At 39.9% G+C, this 25,128-nt stretch overlaps 1 protein-coding gene across 1 annotated transcript; it reads right to left on the minus strand.

Moving 5' to 3' along the window:
* Positions 1-915: 915 nt before the first annotated feature.
* Positions 916-25,128, minus strand: LOC132400328 (uncharacterized). The gene is made up of 7 exons (XM_059981287.1): positions 24,669-25,128; positions 15,701-15,836; positions 10,951-11,129; positions 9,207-9,382; positions 8,429-8,573; positions 6,687-6,826; positions 916-3,028 (listed from the first exon to the last, which is right to left on the minus strand). The coding sequence occupies exons 1-7, from the start codon at positions 24,721-24,723 to the stop codon at positions 1,967-1,969; spliced, it is 1,893 nt and encodes a 630-aa protein (XP_059837270.1). The 5' UTR covers positions 24,724-25,128; the 3' UTR covers positions 916-1,966.

Below are 25,128 nucleotides of genomic sequence, written 5' to 3' on the forward strand. Positions count from 1 at the left end.
GAGGGCATGGATTGAGAATAAGAGGTCAGTTATTTAAAACAGAGTTGAGGAAGAGCTTCTTCTCCCAGAGAGTTGTGGAGGTGTGGAATGCACTGCCTCGGAAGACGGTAGAGGCCAATTCTCTGGATGCTTTCAAGAAGGAGCTAGATAGATATCTGATGGATAGGGGAATCAAGGGATATGGGGACAAGGCAGGGACTGGGTATTGATAGTGAATGATCAGCCATGATCTCAGAATGGCGGTGCAGACTCGAGGGGCCGAATGGTCTACTTCTGCACCTATTGTCTATTGTCTATTATTGTCTATTGCTCTCTGTGGCATGATGAATGCAGATCTCATTTAACCAAGGTTCTCCCTTCAAAAGAGAGTGCTGCCTTTCAGATTATTCTTTTTTGTTTGCCCTTTCTGGTCTACTTTAAATATCCAAAGGCTCAAAACGGAAGAGAGGACTCTGACATCCGAGCCATATATCACTCCATTACTAGTGTTGTGAAATACAACAGGCAAATGCTGTTATTAGTGGTATTAGAAGATGAATGTTTACATGACATTCATTCTTTCAGAACTTATTCAAAACAGAATCAATTTTAAATGAAAGGGTTAAGTGCTTCTTTCATATATAATAGTAAATGTCTAACATTCAATGTTATTTTTAACCTGAAAACAATCTTAGTTGTATCTTGGAATCCCTTGTGTCCAGGAAAAGTTCTGGACTGTTGTTTTAAGAGCTGTACCAATGTAGTTTGTGCTGATCATTAAGTGTTTTGCTATGTATGGCGAACCTCTCAATTGTGACACTAAGATTTGTTTAAAATTTAATGCGCATTATAAGTAGCATAGCCATCTTTTTTAATAAATGTTTTTACAATTGAATGAATTTCAAAAACAGCTTATAAAATATAAAACCTCTAAAATATTCTGCACATATAAAAATACTTTTCAACAGTTTTAATGTGATGCATTGTCTATATTGACACTGTCCGTTTGTGTAACATATTGGTCTAACGGCGTATTATAATGTAGGATTGATTTTCAAGTTTGAAAACGGAAAATATTCTCTCCTCCATAAGGGCAGTAAGCAAAAAGTCCTTGGATGTTGTTTCCCGGTGCAAGTGTACAGAGGTTAAACTCCAGTCTTCCATAGCATAAACCAACTCCCTTCCAACATCTTGTAATTAGAGGTTGTTTAAGTTAAAGGAGGAGGGGCACTCGCATCTGGAGCATCTTAAAGTGGCACATTTCCATCAATTTTACTTTTGTCCTGTTTCCCTGTTTTCTTACATTGCAACTACTTTTAATGCTTTTTTATTTCTGAAGCCATTTATTCTGCTCCATAACGATATTGGAAGGAATGTATTGCCTGATCTCCTTCCATATTCTGCTTCCAGTGAACTCCATGATATTTCTGTGCCAAAGGGTTTCCTCCAAGGCTGATGTTGGCAGTGCTGTGAACTGACAACTAAACATTTCCATTGTAATTGATTATGGTTACATCTTTCTGTTGCTTTGCACTTATGTCTGGGTAGAATGTTAGTTACTGATAATGATGGTGATTTGGCTTGTGTATTCAAAGCTCCCACTTTGGACGGTGTAACAAGGAGAGAGGTAACAGCTATACACATTTCCATTATGTTTGGGTTAGCATTGACATTAAAAAGCATCAGAAATGAAATGCAATAGGAAAAAGAAGCTCAATTTCACAGACTTCATCTCTGCTGACCAGCAGTTGTGACAATTTACATTGCATCTTCTTTCCCATGAGCCACCAGGTTCCTGACTTCTGGTGTGCCGTGTGTCCCAGGACTCGCCTAAGGGGTGGAAGAGGCTAAGGAGAAAACTGTTTGGTTACTCTTCCAGCCAAAGAAGTGAGATAGCAGTGAATGATGAACAACAACAGGACATAGAGGAGATATAGAGCGATGCAATATGTTGCAAGAAACACACGAGGCTCTTGTGTACACATTACTATACTTGTACGCACAGTCCCCAGTGTTCCTGGAAACTTGATAAACAGGTTTCTTCTTCAGTTTTTAAGTACACATCTTGAGAAGTTTTTGTACAGACAGAGGACAGAAAATCACTCTGTTGCTCTATAGTTTCTGACAGGAAACCACTTTCCTCCAAATCTCTCCTAACACATAATGCAGATAAGGTCAGTTTGCAATTATTGAGGCTCCAGTCATCTGGCTCCTCCATCTCTTTCTGATGTTTTTGATTCAGTCTGTTGGTATCTAATACAATGGGACAATGGTCACCAACATCCACTGGAGGCTGTCCAGCTGGCTGTAGTTGAAACTGCGACTTATAGTTAATGTGTTCTTGTTCCAGTGCCATTTTCGACAGACAAACTCTTCCCTGTTGAGCTTTGTAAGATCCGACTTTAGCCCAGTCAGTGTTGTTCCCCGAGGTCTTCATGTTCAGATCATGGGCAAGAGGTTGTAACAGGTAACTCATCTCCTGTGGACTCTCAGCCTCCCCGCTTGATGAATGGAGGCTTGGTTCATATTTTGGGTTCAGATGTGTATCTGTTGTGAGAAACCCATACTCAACATGGTCCTGCACCTCCTCATTGATTAGAATTGGTGATGGCATTTGAGATTTGTACCCTGCTTGTAGGGATTCACTTAACTGATGAATGTTCTGCAGCTCCTGTGAACAACTGGTGTTCTCCATTGCAATGTCTCCTTGCAAGATTTTCTTTTCATTTGAGAGACCGCTTTGCTTGGACTGATCAGACATGAACACAACACTCCCTTTGCCACCTGGATGGTTTTCTGTTGTTGGAGATCCAATGATTTGGGACTTGTAAGCATTTTTTTCATCTTTGGTTGCCAAGGAGGTGATCTCCCATTCATTAGTAGACTCATTGCTAAACTGCTTTGTTAAGGGAGTTTTGGAGTCATCAGCATCTTGACAACTGTGCACCGATGCTCTATTGCCACCATTTTCCAGAACCATAACATTAATGGTCAATGATTCAGGCAATAAAAACAGGAAAGTCTTCTTCGATGGGCAACCCTGTTGTAGCTGGGGAGAAAAAGCATAAAAGCATTAGTGGTTTCAAATGAAGCACTTAGTGTTCAATTATTTATTTTTTGTATCATTAGCAGTCACAATCTATACAAAAATATATTGTGCATTGCTTCATAAATATTGTTCATCATCAATTAAATGAAATTGTGTTGTCAGTTCTCTAGAGTCATCGAGCCATAGTTATACAAGCTCTCTAGGGTTTAAAATTCCTGCTGGAAGTTCTTCTGAGGAAAAATGTCTTCAAGTCCATATTAATAAATAATTCTTAAACACAAATGGAAGAATAGAACTTTTATGACTGAACTATGGCCACAACTTTTTTCTTTGTGTCCTTCCATAAAAGTTTCATTCACCTAGTCAACAGATCAAATATTACTACAGTTTCCCATAAATGAAGGTAATGATAGAAAAATGTGGGCTATTTCCAAAGTGACCCCAAGCATTTGAGTCTTTTAAATCAAGATTTTGAAGAAGAATATACAAGATTTGCTGCATGAACCAAAATTTTGATGGTAGTCATAAAGTTTTATAGAGGTCTAAAATATTGTTTCATATTCCTTTGATGGAAAATGTATTCTGATGAAGAAATTTTGATCTGAAACATTCATCCTGTTTCACTTTCCACAGTTGCTATCTGATCTGCTCCATTTTCTCTTTTTTATTTCTGATTTCCAGCATCTGTGTCAGGTTCAGACTGGCACACAGGAATGCTTCCTCATTTACTTAGAGAGAGGAGAATAACCACAGGGAACTACTGTAAGAATAAATTACTTTCTTTAATTGTGAGAGCATTTAAAGTACTTTGTGTTGCAATACTTGTTCATTATTTTTGGGAAAAGAACTTGTAGATAGGAATGATTAGAAATGCATTTTGATGGTTGTTCAAGTGTCAAGGTCCTCTTCCATTTCTTCCTAACCATTCAAAGTAGAACTCCCTTTTCCTCTCACCCATAGTTCGTGCTGTGGTTTCTACTGTTATTTTATAAATTCCTGCCACAACTCTCCTTCACCACAACAAGTTATTCCTCATTCACACTTGTTGCAGCTTTAGGCAAGAACTCCCAATTCCATACAGCTGCTGAGAGAATTCCCATGCATTCAATCCTAAACTGTATTCGACAAGACTGGGAAGTGGGGTGTGGAGTGTGGAGAAATTAAAGAGCATGAGTGCATACACTGACTAGAATTCATTGGTTTCCGCTGCTAATATTGAGAATAAAAGCACTGTGTGCCCACGCCGATATAGCCATCTTCTGCTGCTCTTCATCGATACCATCTTCCTTGGAAGGAGGAGAAGTATTGTTGCACTACCGGCTGGAGATGAAACTGCTCATGTTAGTCTTCGGCTTAACCACAGGTCAAATTTGACCCATCCAACACCACCATTCCATTCTTTGCTGGAAAGACTAATTCAGGCCTTGAATGGTAGTGAGGGAGGGCTGAACGTAGCACTTGTTCTGCTTGCAAGGATAAGTGCCAGGAGGGAGATCAGTGGTGAGGGATGAATGGGCAAGGGAGTTGCATAGGGAGTGACTCCTTCACTGTTCCCCATCCCCATTTCCCTCTCACCTTATCTCTTTGCCTGCCCATCACCTCCCTCTGGTCCTCCTCCCCTTTTTTCTTTGTCTCATGGCCTTCTGTCCTTTCCTTTCAGATTCCCCCTTCTCCATCCCTGTATTTGTCACCAATCGACTTCCCAACCCTTCCCGCTCCCAGTTTCACCTATCACCTGGGGTTTCTCTCTCGCCTCCCCCCACCTTTTAAATCTATTCCTCATCTTTACTTCTCCAGTCCTGCTGAAGGGTCTCGGCCCAAAATATTTCCATGGATGCTGCCTGGCCTGCTTGGATTTCCAGCATCTGCAGATTTTCTCTTGTTCGTTTATGGCGTTTGTTCATAGAGCTTAATGTAATCCAGAAATCTGAATTAATGATTTAGTGGCAATTTCAAATCCCTTCAAGGTAACTGGGGAAGTTTAATTCAATGATTAAAATCAATAGTACTGACTGTGAGTTACTAATATCTTTTAGGAATCTGTTAATCTTATCAGGTCTGCCTTGACCATAACTCCTAAGTCACAGCAGTATGGCTGAGTCTCAACTGTTCCCTCAGGAGGGCTAATGAGTCCCACTCGGCGGAGTACTGTGAGTGCTTGCCTCATCATGTTGAGCCAGAGAATCAAACTAATTTGGGAAACCCATTCTCCTGCTACTTCAGTTGCACTTCTGGCCTTCTTCATGGTGAGATTGCAGACACTGCAGCCAGTGGTGAATGTGGACTGAGTACCAGTTAATCAGACTACTTTGTCCTGTCCTGAGCTCCCTGAGTGTTGTTACAGCCACACTTATTCATGCAAGGGGTGAGCATCCCAACGTGCTCCTAACTTCTGCCTGTAGACAGTGGGAAGGTTTGGCGTGGTCGAGGGAAGAGGCGCTTGCCACAGGACGTCCAGCCTCTCGCCTGCTCCTGTAGCCACTCTACCTGTGTGGCTGGTTCACGTGCATTTCCAGTTGATAGTGAACCTCAGATTATTAATGCCAGGGGACTTGCTGATGATAATGGCATTGAATATCAAGAGAAGATGGTTAAACTCTCTCTTGTTGGAGATGATCATCATCTGGCACACATCATGCGTACTGTGTTACTTGCCGGTTACTAGGCTGTATTTAAATACTATCTGTTTGCCGAAGAAATGTGAATTGAAACGAACATTGCCCGATCATCGGAGAGTATCACGCCTTCATCAGTGAAGATCACTCATTCATCAGTGAAGATTACCCCTTAACTCCTCAATAAGGAAGCCAACTGAAGAAAGCAACTGACAATATTTGACAAAGTGCCTTTGATGTGGTGAGCTTCTTTGCTGCTTTAAACTCTTTTTTTCTGGCATGCTACTGAAAAAAATGACTCAAGTTCTCGTATCTTTCCAGACGCTCCTTCTCTATCTTGGATTAATCAAGAGCTAGGGGTTCCTAAGAGCTGATGAAGAATTCCAGCACAAGGGACCTTGGGTGAGATCTCATAAAAGCTCGATCCAAATTCAACAGTGCTTTCTTACTTTTGCACTCTCGTTCCCTTTCAATAAAGTGCAACCTAACATCTCTACTCCAATTTGCGTGCTGCACCTGTTACTTCCCAGAACTTCCTGTACCACCACACCCAGATCTCTCTGCACGCAAAATACTTACCAGTTCCTCATCATTTTAAAAAATGTTGTTTTTACCATTCTTCCCTTGAAAATGAATAACCTAGTATTTTCCTCATTATACTCAAAATGCCACCATCTTTCCCTTTTAAACCCTATGCTCCACGTTTTTCTACCTTTGAAAAAAAATCTCTGAATGTGTCTAATTGTAATCTACCTTTTACATAATATACAGTTGTTGCACATCACCTTGTCTATAAATGTTGTTGTCAAATAGATAAAATATCATATACTTAATTGGATTAAGAGTGCTGTAAATAAATGCAGCATTAACTGTTCTGTTAAATCTACAGTGAGCAGGTTATTTATATACTTGTTGCTACACGTAAACTGTAACACAAAACATACACAAAAACAATGCAACTGTTGTTACAAGCCCTGCAAAGACGGTTCATTTTTATAGCACTCATAAAAACAGTTGTGTTGCAACTGTCAAAAACTCCTTACCAGGTTTATGGGTCGCTTCTGATCACTGGCATTTATGTATTTGTACATAAAACAGCACACCGACACGAACAAAAAAATAAAGAAGAAGATCGGCAAAACACATCCTAGCAGAATAATTTTTACCATTTGTTTTGATGGATCTGTCAAATAAGGAAAATGAAAATGCATGATTAACTTCATTAAAAAAGTGTAAATGTTCAGTGGGTCATGCAGGTGAAAAGGACAGATTTATTATTTACAAATGAGGCTTTATACCTGAACTGGGAAAGATTGGAAATAAAATCCCAGAAAGGGAAAAATGGGAGGCTGAAAAAGTCCACAACCTAATCCAGTTCAATAAAGATTAAGTAACAACAGGGACGATGATGCAAAATGAAACAGGTACAGAAATGAAGAATTGATCGAATGAAAGTAAGAGCATGAGCAATATGTGAAATGGTTGAGCTGAATGCTGAGTCTTGCCTTGTCAGGAAATAAAGGGCTGTTGCTCCACTGACATTGAGTTATTGAAAGTGGTAACAGACAGAAAGTTCACAGTCGATGTGAAATTGAGAATTAAAGTTTTTTTGTTGACAATTAAAGTGACAGGTAATTGGAAATTTAGAATCATGTAAACTGAATAGAAGTTTCACAAAGCAGATGTTTGATCTGTTTCTGATGATTCCAGGGAAGAGGAGACCATGTCCCAAGTACTGAGTATAGACTTAGCAAATCTATCATGTAATATTTCTCCAGGTATGTCATTGAAATTTGATTTTTACCCGAAATGAAACATAACAATGAAAAAATACGAAAATCCACAAGGGCAGAAGTTTAGAGGCAAGATTGAAAAGATTCCAAAATGAGCAGAGTTCTTTATAACATAATAACGAACAATTAATTTGTACAAACCATTATCTGGAAGCAAACCAATGGAAAAGATATTGTGATAATTCACTAGAGTGACACCAAAGAATATGAGTTGCAGGGTTGGTGCAGGAACAGATAAAATCAATATATGATTTAAAGATTTTCAACATCGCTTAAAAATGTAATATTTTATAGAAAGACAGAAAACCTACAGCACAATACAGGCCCTTTGGCCCACAATGCTGTGCTGAATGTACTTACTTTAGAAATGACCTCAGGTTACCCATAGCCCTCTATTTTTCTAAGCTCCATGTACCTATCCAGGAGTCTCTTATAAGACCCCATTGTATCCACCTCCACCACCGTCACTGGCAGCCCATGCCATGAACTCACCACACTCTACATAAAAAACTTACCCCTGACATCTCCTCTGTACCTACTTCCAAGCACCTTAAAACTGTGCCCTCTCGTGTTAGCCATTTCAGCCCTGGGGAAAAGCCTCTGACTATCCACACAATCAATGCCTCTCCTCATTCTGTCAGCTACCCCAGTGCAATAGAGCTCTGTGTATAACCCTTGCTGGATTCCTATTGTTATCAACACCTTCTGGGCGATGTGTGGAACAGGTTGGCGAGGCCGTAACTAAGAAGCAGAGCCTCAGCTGAAAAATATGTACATGTAGTGGATGATTAGAATACAGACTGAATTATTGTAAAAGACAGTTTGTCCCTTTAAAGTAAATCTATTTAAAGGAAAGAATGGAAAAGGCAGGGCTAGACAGTTAGAAGAGTTAAGAACAATGAACTATTATTTCTGTGATTGAGTATGCAACAACTTTACACGATACAATAGAATAAATAATCTTGAGCTGGTAGATTTGTATAGTTTCTCACCTTTAGGTGTTGTTGTACATTGAATTTCAGAAGGATCACTTTTTTTACCGGTGGAATATTCCACTGACCAGGCTATTACACAATATGTAGTGTCATGTTCCAGTCCATCTACTGTCTTAATCCCACCGTTTTCAAGGAATATACCCTAAAAGAAGCATCAGATGTATAATGATTGTTCTAAAAATGGTAAATATTTCTGCACAAACCTAATTATCCAGATTAGCCAATGAAACAATGGTTTCTTTAAACTTTGTGTACTAATTATTTACATACATGTGGCTACCCCAGTACAATAGAACTCTATATAACCCCTGCTGGACTCCTGTTATCAACACCTTCAGGGGGATGAGTGGAACAGATTTGCTGTCTCCCATGGTTAGCACACTGTTCCTGATCTCACAGTCTTAACCAGATTTTACAGGTGTCCCCCGCTTTATGAATACTCACTTTACGCCACTTCGCCTTTACAAAAGACCTACATTAGTAACCTGTTTTCGCATTACAAAGAGGATTTTCACTTTTTCCCATATAAATTAATGGTTCTTTGCTTTATGCCATTTTGGCTTAAGAAAGGTTTCATAGGACCACTCTACCTTTGTAAAAGGAGGGACACAATTTCTCAAACAAGAGAAAATCTTCAGAAGCTGGAAATCCAAACAACACATACAAAATGCTGGAGGAACTCAGTAGGCCAGGCAGCATCAATACAATTTCTGTCCAATATTCAGATCAATTAAAATACAATTATCATAAAACATAAAATAAAAATTTCCCTTACCGACTTATTGGTCTTTCTGTCGATAACAAGCACTTCAAATTTTAAATCATGGAAAATCTGAGTGAGTGGAATAGAGTGAACATGATGGTTATCTTGCCATTTTTTGGAGGGTGTCAAAATGATTGAGATGGAACAAACCCCAGCTTCCAGTTTTACTTCTGGGGAAGTGAAGTTTGCTGAAAGTCAAACAAAAATTAACTCTAAGCACACATTTGTCATTTAGACATAACTCAGTTACAGATGCTTGAAGTAAGAATCTAAGAGAAGTTTGCCACTCATTAGCCCTGTTGGTTTATTTGCTAATTTGTGAAATAAGTTGATACGTCTGGAGTTTTATCCTCAGAACTATGAATTTGGCAAGAAGTTGTCAGAGGAAACCAGTATATTATTTCTATTTTCTGCTTTCTGCTTTACTGTGTTTAAAGTACAAAAAATGGTTGGCTGAGATATGACCACAATTAAACTCCAAACATGAAAAGTCATCATTAAGATTAACGTAGGATTGTAATGTGTGTGGTTGGTGGTTGGTGCAGGCTCAATGTGCCAAAAGGTCTGTTTCTGGGCTGTTCAACTCTGACTCTGTCAGAAATAAAAATGTTAAAATTCATGACTGATCTTGCTGAGCCAGAAAGGAGAATGTGCTTCCTTTGCAAAGACTCAAATTTTATGTAATGATGAATTTTCATTTGTTAATGCTTTGATTTTTCTAACATTTACTTTCCTACTAAAGCCCTATAAATAAAATGGGTTAGAAAACTACCCTTTGTTGTTTGCACTCAGTGGATAATATGGAAAAAAAATGTTGTGCTCAACTTTTGAATCAAACTTCTCACCAAGGAAACTCTGTGAAGCCAGCACTCTATGCTAGGTTAGTATAACTGACCAAAGATAAAATAACAGCTTTGAAGCTGCAGAGCAATTTGTTATGAACCCACGAGATCCATGTGTTTGCTTTTTGTTAGTAGGCAGCCATCGATCCCAGCAGATCATGGGTTTGTGCCTCTGCTGGACTGTGCCCTATGGCAGGAAGATTTGAAGAACCAGCTGTTGCCCATATGGAGTTTTGTGAGCAGTTTTGAGCCCTGTATCTAAGAAAGGATTTGCAGGTATTGGAGAGGGCCCAGAGGAGGTTCATGAGAGTGATCCAGGAATGAAATAGTTAATATATGAGGAGCATTTGATGGCTCTGTGCCTGTACTTGCCTTTAAAATTAATGTGAATATATCATTATAATGACCTTGGAGCCTTAAAGACAAAGAGCTTGTGATATTGACTGTTGAGGAGAGTACAGTACAGGAGCTTGGCCTTCGGGTCATGTCTGTGCTGACCATGACCACAATCTGAGCTAATTCCATCGCCTGCATGCACCCATCACTCTCTACGAAACAAAAACCAGGCTCATAAAGCTCTTAAACCACTGATCTGACCTAAAGCATTTGACCCTTTTCCATTCTGGGAAAAGGACTCTGACTATCTGACCCCCTCTTAGTTTTGGACATGACTGTCAGGTTACCCCTCCGGTTCTGATGTTCCAAAGAAAACAATTCAAGTTTATCCATCATCTCCTTATACAGTATCTAATACTCTCTCATCCAGGCAATATCCTGGTGAACCTCTTCTCTAGTCTCAAGGAACAATTTCAAAGTCTATACAAATATTTCTCTAATATAGACAAACATAAAACCGTCACATCAGTTTTTCATGATTTGTATTCATTGGGGCAAGGGTGAAATGATACACTTACTTTCCATTTCCGGGTTGAATCTTCCACTTCTGATCCAATTTGAAAAGCCAGCTTCTGAAACAGACCTTACCCTGGCATAATAATGTTCTTTGTAATCATCTGTTTCATTTGAAAGGTCACAGTATGTTCTTGTAATATTCTGGCATTCAGTTTTGATCTTCCAATCTGGTTCTCCGTACCTGATTTTTAAAAATGCACAATTAAAGCTCTTAGCAAACACTAACTTTGCAATATCTTGCCCTGTAAAAGGAGGTATTTGAATATGCTTGTCATCTGCAAATGAAATTACTGTACATACAACCCATAACATCTTTTCACAGGCTCACTGTCATGGTTGTCTTCACTTAATTGCTCCAGATTTGATGGGGGCTGGATCAAGTGGTGGGTGAAGATAAAGTCATTACAATAGACATTGCTTGTCAGAAGTATGCATGGGGATGCCTGATAGACAAGGACTGAGTCAGGATCAGGACAACAGTATACCAAGGTTTAAATGTCTAAGGAATCATGTTCTTTTCACGCTTCAAAAAAACCTTCACTTTCAATGAATTCCCTACGTAAAAAGATAGTGAACCCTGGAACTACTCTGAAAAGAAAGCATACCAGTTGATAAATTCTCCTTTTAGTGGTCAAGTTCAAAGTACATTTATTATCAAAGCAGTATACCATATACAACCTTGAGGTTAAACTTCTTGCAGGCACCCAGAAAAACAATACAGTAGCATCCAAGAAAAGCCACACACAACAAAGGCTGGTAAGCATCCAATATGCAAATAAGGACAGATCATGCAAATAGTAAAAAATGTAAACAAGTAATATATAGAATATGAGCGGCAGAGTCCTCACGGGTGTCTTAAAGAAAATGTGAAGTGCAAGATTAGCAAATGAGATCAAACTGTTATCAAATGTCGGAGCAGGCAATGAAGGGAACAATATTCCTTTCAAATGAATCCACCTGCCCTTCACCTTCCTCCCCCCCCCCCCCACCCCGGTGCACCCTTTCCTCCCCTTTCTCCCCTGGTCCACTGTCCTCTCTATCAGATCCCTCCTTCTCCATCCCCTTATCTTCATCTCCCTTCCCTCACTCACCTGACTTCACCTATCACTTTCTAACTAGTCCACCCTCCCCCCCACCACCTTCCTATTCTGGCATCTTCCCCCTTCCTGATGAAGGGTCTCAGCCTGAAACGTCGACTGTTGATTCCTTTCCATAGATGCTGCCTGACCTGCTGAGTTCCTGCTGCACTTTACGCATGTTAGTCTGTTTCAAATACCCACTCAGGAGAAAAGGAACAATTAACAGCATAAGGGTTTTTCCCTTGTTTTTTTTATATCATAATCAAGAAATAAAAAATCATGAACTAGTTCCAGAAACAAAAGAGGGAATTGTGACAAATGCAGTCACTGAACATTGTAATTAATCCAAAGCCATACACAAAATTTATAATTAGCACCTAATTTATAATTAGGAAGAATCTTGAATCTTCCAGTAAGGTGTTTTATTTCTTGCTGTCGAATACAGCTGACAGCTGGTCGTGGGGCAAATGCAATCAAAGAAAATGCTGGGTTAATACTGATTTGCACCGTAAGATATTGTAATATCTGTTATACATGCAGGACAAGGTAGTTGAACTCATATAACCAGTAATAAACAGTCTGCAGATGCTGGAAATCCAAAGTGACACACTGTATCTCGAGATAACCAGGTTGCCACACATCGTGCACTCTGCGGTAGTGTTCTATGAAATATCAATTTCTGGAATATGAAAACGGCAGAGATAATATATTGTCAATATTAAATGAAACAAGCTTAAAATCCACATCAGTGTGAATGAAAGGTGAATGTAAGGAAGCCTTGTAACAAATTTTTAATCCAATATATTAATTATATGAGGATTAATGAATTACAGTTTCTACCAGGTAAATTATAGACTACATCTCACTCCTTCTTATTAGATATTCAAACTATGCCACAGATGCGTCATGAATAAAATGACCAGGTCTATGTAACCACCCCCTTTTCACAGCTTTTCAATGATTTGATTGCTATAATACTTCTAAATCTCCAGCTTGCTGCCCTAAATAGATACTCGGCCTACCCTGTTTCACCATGCTTTGCTTTTATTGCCCCCACAGAACATTGAACCACGGGTTTCTAAAAGGCATTTTAATTCCATCCTCAGTACTGACTTGCTCATGTCATCACTCCTAGAGCCAATTTCTTTCGCAGTAACTGACTACACTGTGATGATATCTGGGAATTTATAAATACTTTGGAGTGAAACTGAACGGTTGTGGTTTAATGTTTTCAAATACTTATATTTTCTAATCGTATTTGAAACAAAAAGACATATTCATATCATTCAACCACAAAATGCTGAAGGAACTCAGTGGGTCAGGCAGAATCAATGGGGAACAGAAATAGAAACATGGAATCTACAGCACATTACAGACCCTTTGGCCCACAATGTTATGCCAACCATGTAACCTACTCCAGAAACTGCCTAGAATTTCCCTGCTGTATAGCCATCTATTTTTTTAAGCTCCACGTACCTATCTAAGAGTCTCTTAAAAGACCCTATCGTATCCACCTCTATCACCACCACTGCCAGCAGTGCATTCCCCACACCCACCACTCTCTGTGTGAAAAACTTACCCCTGACATCCCCCGTGTACCTGCTTCCAAGCACCTTAAACCTATGCTTATTTGTGTTAGCCATTTCAGCCCTGGGAAAAAGCCTCTGGCTATTCATATGATCAATGCCCCTCATCATCTTGTACACCTCTATCAGGTCACCTCTCATCCTCCATCGCTCCAAGGAGAAAAGGCCAAGTACACTCAACCTCAAAAGGTATGCTCCCCAATCCAGGCAACATCATTGTAAGGAATATTTATATCATATGTTTTTTAGACAGGATCTAAGTATTTTCTTTTGTATTGAATATAAATCTACTGCATGCTTTATTTTGTGAGATAACTGTTTATATTTGCCTCTCTAAAAGTTAACATGCACAGGATGAGTTATTTGGGAGATTAAGAAACCTATTTAAACAATAATTTAGATTAGGCCAGAAGAAATAATTCAGCTTTGCATACAAATTGATGCGCAAATAGATAACAAATGTATGTAAAGTGGAAAGTGTCTTTGTGCTACTTCAGTGTGGAAAATGTGGTTAGTATGAGAAGCTGCAGCTGCAAATACGTGGTTTTCTTCTCTGTGTTGTTTCACATTGCCCCAATGCGCTACTCTAAATATTAATTCCAATCACATCGTACCAATAAAACAGGAGTAACACAATTAAAATTAATGCTACTGATTAAGACAAGTTTCCCACCTTATAGAAGTTAAAAAGTACATGATTCAAAGATTAACTGACTTCAACAACACAGTAGTCTAAGGCTGCTTAATATAGATCACTAGAAGTCAAAACAGCCATTGTATAGTATTTTGAATATCACATAATAAGTATGAATTCTGTTTGCAAATATCACATGTACTGTGGTTACCAAAACATCTACATTTCGGAATGGGGTTGCTGAATTCAATTTTATGGAAGGGGACAGTAACTCTCACTTTTTTAGGGATTTTGTTGTTAAGTCATGGTACATATTAAATAATGCTCTGAGATTTTCTACACAACATTTCACAGTGATTTAGGAAACATTCTTAGAAAAATGAAGAGCCGGTCACATGTTGTAGCAGCATTCCTTCTAAAAATCGGTCCCTAATCATGAGACAAATATTTCTTCCTGATCCCTGTGACTAATCCAGCTATTTAAAATTGATCTGGGAAATTCCAAAATGTCACAAGGTGATGAATAAATTGCAGTTTAGTAGACAGAAAAAGAGATCACTAAAATACCTCATTTGGTAGGCTACCACAAGTGTGTCTTGATGACTGAGAGGAATATAAAGGATAGACCAGTAGTGGAATTGTATGCACATGGAAATGATAAAATATTATTTCTATATATATATATATATATATATATATATTTCATTTCTGATTAGCATAACAGCAAAATTGTTTTTAAAAAATCACTTCCTACCTGATTTTTTTTAAAATCCCTGCTCTTTATTATTATTGGGCCAATTGTTAGAATTGCCAGGAATTTTTCCATACAATACTTTAGTGGGAAAGGAAATCAGAAATGCTGGAATAATCATTAGATTGGACAGTGTCTTTCTTTCTTTCTTTTTCAATCTTTTTATTGAATTTCATATATAAAAAAAAACATAATATAATAATGAATAGGTTATAAGGACAGTGTCTATGGAGAGAGAAAGAGTTAAAGCTCCAGCTCAATTGTCTATTATCAGAACTCCAAACAATTAAAAGGCATGTCTTGAGGTGCAGAGAAGGGGAAAATTGTGGAGAGAACAAAGGATTAGGGTGCAGACCAAGAGAAAATGGATGACGCAGATTACTGTTGCCTGAGAGGAAGAAGAAGGTTTGCTGACAGCAATGAATCTGTCTCAAGGTGTAAGTAGAGAGAACACAGAGAAGGGGAAAAATCTCCAAGAATAAAAATTGGACCAGATCTGTGAGCTACAACATGCCCGGGTTGAAAGTAAATCTGAAATCAAAGAGACTGCTGGAAAAGTCCAATAGGCTGGGCATCATCTGTGGAGACAGAAAAACTGAGCTCCATCAAAATAGGCAAAGGGTTAACAAACCAAAAATGAAGTTGCTGGAACATTAAGTTCTAAAAAGCAATGTGAGGAGAGCGAACGAGAATAGAAATTACACTTTATAATGTACGCTGAACAGTTGCTTCCCAGACTCTCTCCTGGTAGGCCGCTCCCAGTGTAGGACATTCTGCAAGTTTACGGACAGGAAATGCACGTTTCTAGGTGCAGGAAGAGAGCTTTCCTTAGAATTCTCTGAAAAATAAAACCAAAAGGAACAATGTTAGACTGTATACAGCAGTCAAATAAAATTGCACAAAGATGATCAACATGCAAAATAAACCATAAAATCGTCTCTACTTTGGAAAGGTCGGGGAGGCTCTCCGGATGCTGACTGACCTGCTCAGTTCCTCTAGCAGCTTGGTTTTGCTCTGGATTTCAGCATCTGCATGTCCTGAACCTCAGTTTAACTGCCCAGCTCCACAATTCTATTGATGAAGCTCAAGTAGTGTTTCCCTTATTAATCACGTTCTCAACCTGCACAGCTACTGTAATGATGGATGCTCCCATGCTGCCACTTTGTTCTACAGCTGACCTCACTCTAGAATAGTGCCGTTTTGGTGATCAGATAAAGTCAACAGATCAATAGGTTGGTGTGCAGGGTCCTGTCACCAGCAGCAGTGTTTCAGATCCCAAGGGGGTGGGATCAGGTAAGTGGCAAATTCACAAGCCAACCTGTGACCTGTTTGATTCAATCTCCTTTAAGTAATGTTGAAGTAAGATACAGAAGCATTGCTAGCCATGCATGTGTGGATGAGAACTGACGAGCTGCCAGGCCTGACATGTACATAAGGTCAGTGGAAGTATGTGGTCAGTGCATAGAAAGTCCCTGTCAGGACTTCCCAGTCTCCACTCAGCCAACAGGAGTCACCTGGCACTCGTTTCCAACTCATCACCTGCAGCCTATTTAAACCCAGCTCTCATCCCCAGTCCTTGCTCCACTGCTCTGCATTTGGGTTAGTAGACCTTCATCAAGGTTGGATGAAATACTGGGGAAAAGCAGAACCTACTGTATGAAACCAGCAGCTTTTGAAAAAAGTGGGGAATATTAAAAGAAAATGGTAAAAATATTCAAAAATATGGGATAATAAATTTCATTTAGGTTCATCCTGACAATTCAATGTTGAGGCCCTGACTGTCTTTTATTAGATTTGCTGTTAATGCACTTTCAGCATCAAAGAGCTGTGCTGTGTAGTGAATAACGGCATCTACTGCAGCAGACAACACACGGAGTACAGTCAGAGACTCACTCACCACCCTGCTAATGAATAAAACATGAGATTCCCATTATGAATAGAAAATATGGAAAGCATCAACCCAGATTGTCTTGTCCATAGTATCAGTTTTAGCTGCAAACTGTAAATTAAACATGTTCTGAATTGTGAGGTTGGTTGCAGGATACAATGGCGATTGACAGTGACTTAGGGTCAGACAACATAAATACTTACTCAGCTATAGACAGTATTGTAAAGAGCAATAAAATTAAGAGTGATGAAAATCTATTCACAAAAGTCTGGATTTGAAGTTCCTTCCCCCTACATTGTATGTATGTTGCTCAGTAAAACCATGTCAATGCACACATTCTCACCAACATATCTCCAAACACATTACTGACTATCCTTTGAAATATGATAATAAATGGATACAAGTTCATCTGCATTCCTCCTGTACCTCCTGGGGTTTCATGTCAAACCTTAAACCTCAATGTGATAGCTAATTATTACTCCAAGATGAATTATGGACCCACCCTTCCACATTGTGGAGTCAGAGAGTGAAACGGTAGAGAAGAATGTACTCTGACCACCATGTCCATGGTGACTATGGAGTACCCGGCTGTACTAATCCCATTTTCCAGTTCCTGGATCATAGACTTCTGGAGTTTCAGGAGCTTGTCTAGGCATTTATTTACTGTTGAGAGAATCTCTGCCTCCAGTACCCACTCAGGCAAAGTGTTCCAGGAGCCAACCATTCTCCCGATGACTGGAGATTAAATCTTTACAGAACAGTCAGCATGGCACTCAGCATTAAAGAGAACTTGATCTGAAATTTCAGACAATGGTGTGCTTTGAAAATTAAACATGGACAAGTTGCTGTGACAGTGCTTTGAATTACTGGCTCTGGGTGTACAGGATTAACAAGATACGTACAGTACGTGCCTGTCAGTGGAGGTAGTGGGGGGGGGGGGGCTAATTGTGGATGGTAGTCATTGTATGAGGGGGGCGGTTTGAAGACTGTGCAGAAATAATGGAGCCAGTCTGAATCGGACGAATGGACTAAAATTTAGGGGCAGTCTCTATGTTGCAGTGTATGAGTTTCATCCAATTTTCTAAAATGATCACACACTCAAGTATAACAAAGAGAATACCTGCTTCAATACAATGACATTTTACATCAAGTCAAAAGCATTTAATTTAACATTTGGTGATTGCCAGAAGGATAGGCAGCATTAAAAAAAAGATGTCCTTAGCTAGCAATGAAATGTTTTTAAAATGCATAATACAATGCCTTTAGTGCCCTACAGGGCTTCTGCAAGTACTTCAAAGCTAACAAACAAACGTCACTTTACAATGCTCTTTCACAACACTTTAATGGCTTTTTCTCAGCCATTTAAGGTGTTGTCAAAAGGGAAACATTGCAGAAAAAGTATTCATCAAGGGTGTCATAATGCAATCAATTATGTGGTATTACACTGTGATCAGTTTTTTATCAAATTGGGAAATAACTTTATCCCGATATCAGAAAAATACATCAGATCTTCAGAAAGGAGTATCATCTATCACGGAGAGAACAAGTACATAAACATGTAATATCTGGGAAATTCAAAGGTTTCTGCTTTGTTTGAAATACGTTGACACCTGTAACTATCTGACTATTTTTCTATGTTCAGATATTCCCTGCTCAGACTTAAATTTGTGCTAGAAGAATGAGAAAGTTTGTGATAGGTTTTACTGATGGCGGAACTGAAAATGGTGGTAATCCTGAGGCCCGTGCAGCATCTGCAGAACGAGGGACTGGGTTAGCTTTTCTGGCTGACCTTTTCTTGGCTCTAATTGTGGTGGCAGGGTGGGGAAAGGTCAGAGAGGATATTTGTGACTAGGTGGAGTCAGAGGTTGTCCACGTGATGGATGAGCTATTGGTGTCATCTGATGAACGTTTGTGACTGACAGATGATCTGCCTGAGGGAAGACTAAATAGACAAAAATGAATGAGCACAATAAAGAGGGAAAACAAAGCTGGAAATGAGAGAAATAAAACAGTACAGATGCTGGGCAAAGGAGAATACCCAACAGATCAGACCACATCCGCGGCAACATTTAAAATGGAATTAAGTCCATTGACTTTACTTCAGAACCAGACAGCAGCCGATATCCACTATCTATTCCAAGCTCACAGACTCCAACAGCACCTTGTCCACATCTCTGCCAACTCACAGATGCCCTAACATTACTCTAGTTTCTCAGGCTCCATCAGAGTTGACCGTATGACTTTCCTCAGCAGTGCTTCCAAAATGTTTTGGAAATAGAACTAGGGGAGATTACCTCAAAATCTGGTGAGTAAATTTAGCTTGGAAATTAGGAAAAGCTGCTTTTCAGAAGGTAGTGAATCTGTGGAATTATTTGCTTAGGAAAGCATTTGCATAACAGACATTTGCATATCAGGGGAATGAAGGGGTTAGGGAAAAGGCAGGTAGGAGGAGCTGAGTCCATGGCCAAGCCAACCAGGAGTTTATTGAATGACCTACTGCTGCTCCTGTTTATTCTGTTCTTATGATTTTTGTTTCCTTATGTCTTTCTTTCTCCTTGACGATGGCTTCCCCTCTACAATAGTTGACAGGACCTGCTCTCTTTCTTGTGTTTCAGCTGTCACCACTCTTCTCCTAAGACAGAGCAGCACACACAAAATGCTGGAGGAACTGAGCAGGTGAGGCAGCCTCTATGGAGGGGAATAAACAGTCATCATTTCAGGGTCCCTTTCACCATCCCATCAGCTTCCTAATTCAATAGCACATTGGAACACAGAGGGAAATTGGAATAACCCAGACAGGCGTCACAGCTGCATGGATGAGCTGGGGTGGACAGGCCCACCCACATCTGTGATTTGATGCAAATCTTTTCAGGTTGAAGTTGGACTACAGCAGTGTTGTTGTCTGTTAACTATGAACCACAGTAGCAGCAAGCCAAAGATAAAGGTAAATAAAATAGTTGGATCACACTTCACCTGTAACCCAACCAATATTCCAAAGTCCTCCTCATCAACGCCCAGGGATTGTTACTTAAATTGCAATAAAGTTATATTTCACAGCAATTTATAAAGTTAGAGCCTGACAGATTGTTCCAACTGCCTTGGCAGATTCTTCTATAGAAGTGGTTTGCTATGACCCTCATCTGGACAGTGTCTTTACAAGATAGGTCGCCCCAGCCATTATCAATACTCTTCAGAGATTGTCAGTAGTCACATAACCAGAATTTGTGATATGCACTCGCTGTTCCTATGACCATCCACACCTGCTCCCACTGCTTCACGTGACCCCATCCCAGATGGCCACTGGATCAGTTCAGAGCTCTGCAGTCCTGCATCCATCTGTGAATAAATGAAAGGTAACAGGCTTCAAGTGCATTCATAACCTGCATGAACACACCAACCCAAAGGATAAGGCTGAATCTGCAACCATCCTCAGCAGGGTGATAGGTGGATAATCCTCTCAAAGTTCTCATCAGCCCAAGTGTCAGTTGTCAGCCAATTAGACTCACTCCAGAGCACAGGACATAGCAAAGGCTACTGAAGCTACTGTACATAGGGACAACAAAATGTCATGCGGTCTCTCTTCACATCTGGGATGAGTGCTTGCTTCCGCAGGACAATATAAACTATCTACAGGCCGGGGTGAATCAGAAGAGTGGGAAGCTGCTGCAGAGGCATGATACCTGCTGATGTCTAGAAATTCTTTACCTTGTTATTCCACATTTTTACAATATTTACCTTTTTGTAATATTCACCTTTCTACTTAAATTTGAATTCCATTCATTGCTCCACCACTATCTGCATCGACTTTATTAAACTGGTTCATCTCCATTCTTTGAAGGTGCATCATCATTCAGGGCTTGGTTTAGCTTTTGCTTTATGAATACAAAAACTACGCAGCTTATTGATCAAGTATTAAGCATGAAAATATTAATTAAGCTAAACAGGAATGCAAAATGCCAACAATACTGAAAATCTGCCATCTAAAATCAGAAAAATACCACAAATATTCAGCCAGCCATTCGGAGTTAATATTTTAGAGTGATGAACTGGTCCTGAAAAATTATCAGCCTTAAATGTTATCACTTAATTCTTCACAAATGTTTTCTGGACTTGCTGAGAAAGAACTACTTTCTATAAATGTGATATAAAACAGGACATCTTTCACGAGCCCAAAACATGGGTGCATTATATCACATGCAAACAAGCATTATTTTAATGTGATTTGTCTCTTCCAGTGGCAGTATTTATTATACAACCTTGATAAAATTTAACCCTTCTGAATCTCTGCCGCCCATGCCTTACCGCAGATATCCAGTTCATTCCTCATGCTCTGTTCACAAATCAAATGGTCAGGTGCAGTGAACCTGCCACGTCAGTCAATAAGGCAATGTGTGATCCAATACTGACAGTCACACAACTTTCCTGTCTGGTTTCTTTACCTTTAATTCCAAAAATCACACTTACTGTACATACCCATGACCTACAGATTTTTTTGGGCAGTGAATTCCAGAGATTTAGGGAACTGAGAAAAGAAGTTCCTCAAAGGTCTTAAGCTTGTGATTTTTAACTTTTCAGCAGGAGTAACATCTTCACTGCCTCTGCCTATCATTCCCTCTGAATGTTCCTCTTCGTCTGAACTCCAGACCGAAGAAGCTCACTCCACTGAACCTTTCCTAAAATGGCACCCAGGAATTAGTTTAGTGAACCTTTGCTATATCATATCCTAAACAAGAGTACCCATCCCCAAATATACAGTGACTTTCCCCCCAGTATCCCAGGCTTGGGCCCACCAAGCCCTCACATTTTCGTATTCCTCTCTCTATTATATTCCACTGGTCTCACAGTTTTGTATTCCTCTATATCTCTATAACTCTGATTGAACAACACTTAATGAAGGATAAGAACATAAGAAGATAAGAGGTAGGAGCAGGAGTAGGCCAATCGGCCCCTCAAGCCTGCTCCGCCATTCAACAAGATCATGGCTGATCCAATCTTAACTCTAGTTTTCACCGAATCCCACAAGGCAACAGTGCCAACCAATAGGTCACCATGCCACCCATTTTATTTTATTATTCATCCCGCCCAAACCCATGTGATAACCCGGGGGGAAAAAAAACGATTTGCCAATTGAGGAGAAAAAATCTGGAAAATTCCTCTCCGACCCATCCAGGCTATCGAAAACTGGCCCAGGAGATCACATGGCTGATCTAAGCCTAGCCTCATGTCCACTTACCTGCTCGCTCACCGTATCCCCTAATACCATTTTTATCCAGGAAAATGTCTATCTCCGTTTTGAATTTATTGAGTGTAGTAGCTTCCACAGCTCTGGGGCAGTAAATTCCACAGCCCCACTACCCTCTAAGTGAAGAAATTTCTCCTCATGTCAGTCCTGGAACGGCATCCCTTTATTTTAAGATTATGGCCCCTAGTCTTAGTTTCACCCATCATTGGGAACATTCTCCCCGCATCCACCCAATCAAGCCCCTTCACAATCTTATATGTTTCAATAAGATCGCCTCTCATTCTTCGGAACTTCAATGAGTAGAGTCCCAATCTACTCAACCTCTCATCATATATCAACCCACCCATCCCCGGAATTAACCTAGTGAACCTTCTCTGCACTGCCTCGAGAGCCAGTATGTCCTTTCTTAAATATGGACACCAGAACTGCACGCAGTACTCCAGGTGTGGCCTCACCAATACCCGGTACAACTGCAGTAAAACCTCCCTTCATTAAATCTGCTTCATTAAACTCCTTTGGCTTTTTGCTGGGTTATTTAACATGTCAGCATTCTTTTGCAAGAACCTTGTCATCCTTAAAATTAATTTTGCCTTCTTTACTTATAAACTTGGATATATTACACACTGGCCCTCCATCTATTCCTTTCCCTTCCATTGATGTAAAAGAGATGTCAAGCCTGATCATTGAGGATATACAGAATGGCTCAGGATTCACAGATTACTTGAGTGAAGAAATAGAGATTCACAATCCTGGGAGAAGTAATTTCTCAACCCCACTAACCTTCAGCTTGTGCTTTGGGAAGTGTTTTAATACAAAATAATAGTTTAGATCTGTACAAAACTCATAGTCCAGCTGGCAATAATAATTTCTGTTTTCCTATATGATGTGAATGCAAGGACAGAATTCCCAGCACTAGGGCCCTAATTACACTTTGTTAACTCCAATCAGCAGTTCTTATTAATCCATGGTCTGCCACTGCAATAGATCTTCAGGTAGGGAGAGGTGACAATCCAAGGATGTTTTCAAAGCCTCCCTGAGGCTTTATTCCTGTATTATCACTGTAAGCAGAGAAAGAGCACTCAAAGACAGCACTGAAAGTCCATCTGTCAGAAGTATGTAAAATAACACAGCAGCACACCATCTTGCAAACTACCCATCTGCCACAATGGCCTTGCTAGCCAAAGACTCTGCCAAAGGCAGAGGAAGTAACTCCAGCTTGTGAGTCTCCCAAAGTAGAAAAGAGGAATATTCATAAGAAATGAGAGCAAATGTTACAGAACAAATAAACTGATCTACAGTACTTCATACAAAAACAATGGCAAGAAGATAAAATACCTACAAAAGTGAAAAAGTAATAGTAGATTAAAAAGTAAATGTGAAGCAGACTCGACGGGCCAAATGGCCTAATGCTGCTCCTATACCATATAGTCTTATGAGCATTAGCATAATGCACTGACCATCAACAACCAAAGGGGTGAGGAAAACTTATAAAAGTTTATTAGTGAGGGAGCTGAGAGCAGAGGGCTGGTAGCCCAAGTAATAAAATGTCCAAAAATGCAATTACAGGCAAATAAAGGCAATGAAGTGATAAGTATTGCATAGTAGACATGATTAGGAAGTAAATATTTCTGTGTACCTGTATAAGTTTTCTGTGAAGGCAAAAGAAGTGGAAATAGTGGAGTAACTGCAACATTGATAAAGGAAGCACAGAAATCAGGAAAAAACGCAATTCCAGGGAAAAAGTCTTAAACTTCTGGCAAGAGTGATGAGATGAACTTTCAGTAGTGATGGGATAAGTACCTGCTGAAAGCAATGGTTAAGACTGGAGATTTTAATGTTCAAATGGATTAAGAAAACATAAAAATAGTTTGAAATTCTTCTACATTACACTATGTTCCTGCCCACAGCGTGAGGGAATTCAATCGAAAATGTGATTTGTGAGCTCTTAACGAAGAAGGCAGTTGCTGCCATCAGTGACTGTCCTGCATGGAGATGTCACCAAGCTGCCACTGGAATCAGCGATTTCTTTCCTTGAAACTTTACTGAATCCAGATGAAGCTTTACAACCGTCTAATGGTTTTGTAATTATCATTAACGATTTAATCCCAGGTTTATTTAATACTGAATTTAAATTTCCCAATTCATGTGTTATTATCAATGCAGAAGAATAAAAGATGCCGGCACCTCAGATTTCTAATCCAGTTCTCTGATCTGAAACATTAACTCGGCTTCTCTTTCGCAGATACAGCGTCTTCCCTTTCCAGTTTCTGTAGTTTATCCATTTCAATCCTATTGAGCAAACCAGTCTAGCTTCTCCCTGCGATTGTTGTGTCCAAACCCCAGTAATGTTACAGAACAAGCGGCATCATTCTATTATAGCCGCTGTTAGGCAGCCACGACAGGACAACATGACAAGAGAAATATGCTTTTACAACCAAACGGGGTTTAACGAACGGCGAATCGGAATTATTCCCCGAGAGAGTTGCAAAATAAACATGGGTAACAAGTAAAGGGTAGGGGGAGTGACACGTCAGTCTTACCTGCTTCAGCCTGAAGAATGAGTACAGCCACGAGGAAAAGCTCCATGAGGAACATTATTCATATGTGTCCACAAATACACCGGGCATCCGATGAGTGTTACAATATTCAGTGGCGGCGGCTGCTACCGCCACAACCCAGCCAGAGAGAGAGAGAGAACGTGCTGAGCAGGTGAGGGAAATGAAACTTACAGCTGGACCGGCGGCGCCGAGGTGGAACCGCGCTTCATCCACGCACACTCGCAAGGCTTCGCCCCTCAGGGCGCAGAAACAACGTGCCTTCCTGATCTGGCAACAAGTGCCCAGCGAGAGCGCACGAGGGTAAATTTGTGGCTTTACGTTTAAAGGTGAAGTTAGTGAATGCAACAGGGCAGGTGTTGTTTTGCAGCTAATTTGCATATGCCCAAACCCAGTCCGGTGAAAGGCTACTCTCCTACCCCTGTGGCATGACAAGTTCGGCAGT

This window comes from Hypanus sabinus, chromosome 10, assembly GCF_030144855.1.
Source record: "Hypanus sabinus isolate sHypSab1 chromosome 10, sHypSab1.hap1, whole genome shotgun sequence".
Taxonomy (NCBI): domain Eukaryota; kingdom Metazoa; phylum Chordata; class Chondrichthyes; order Myliobatiformes; family Dasyatidae; genus Hypanus; species Hypanus sabinus.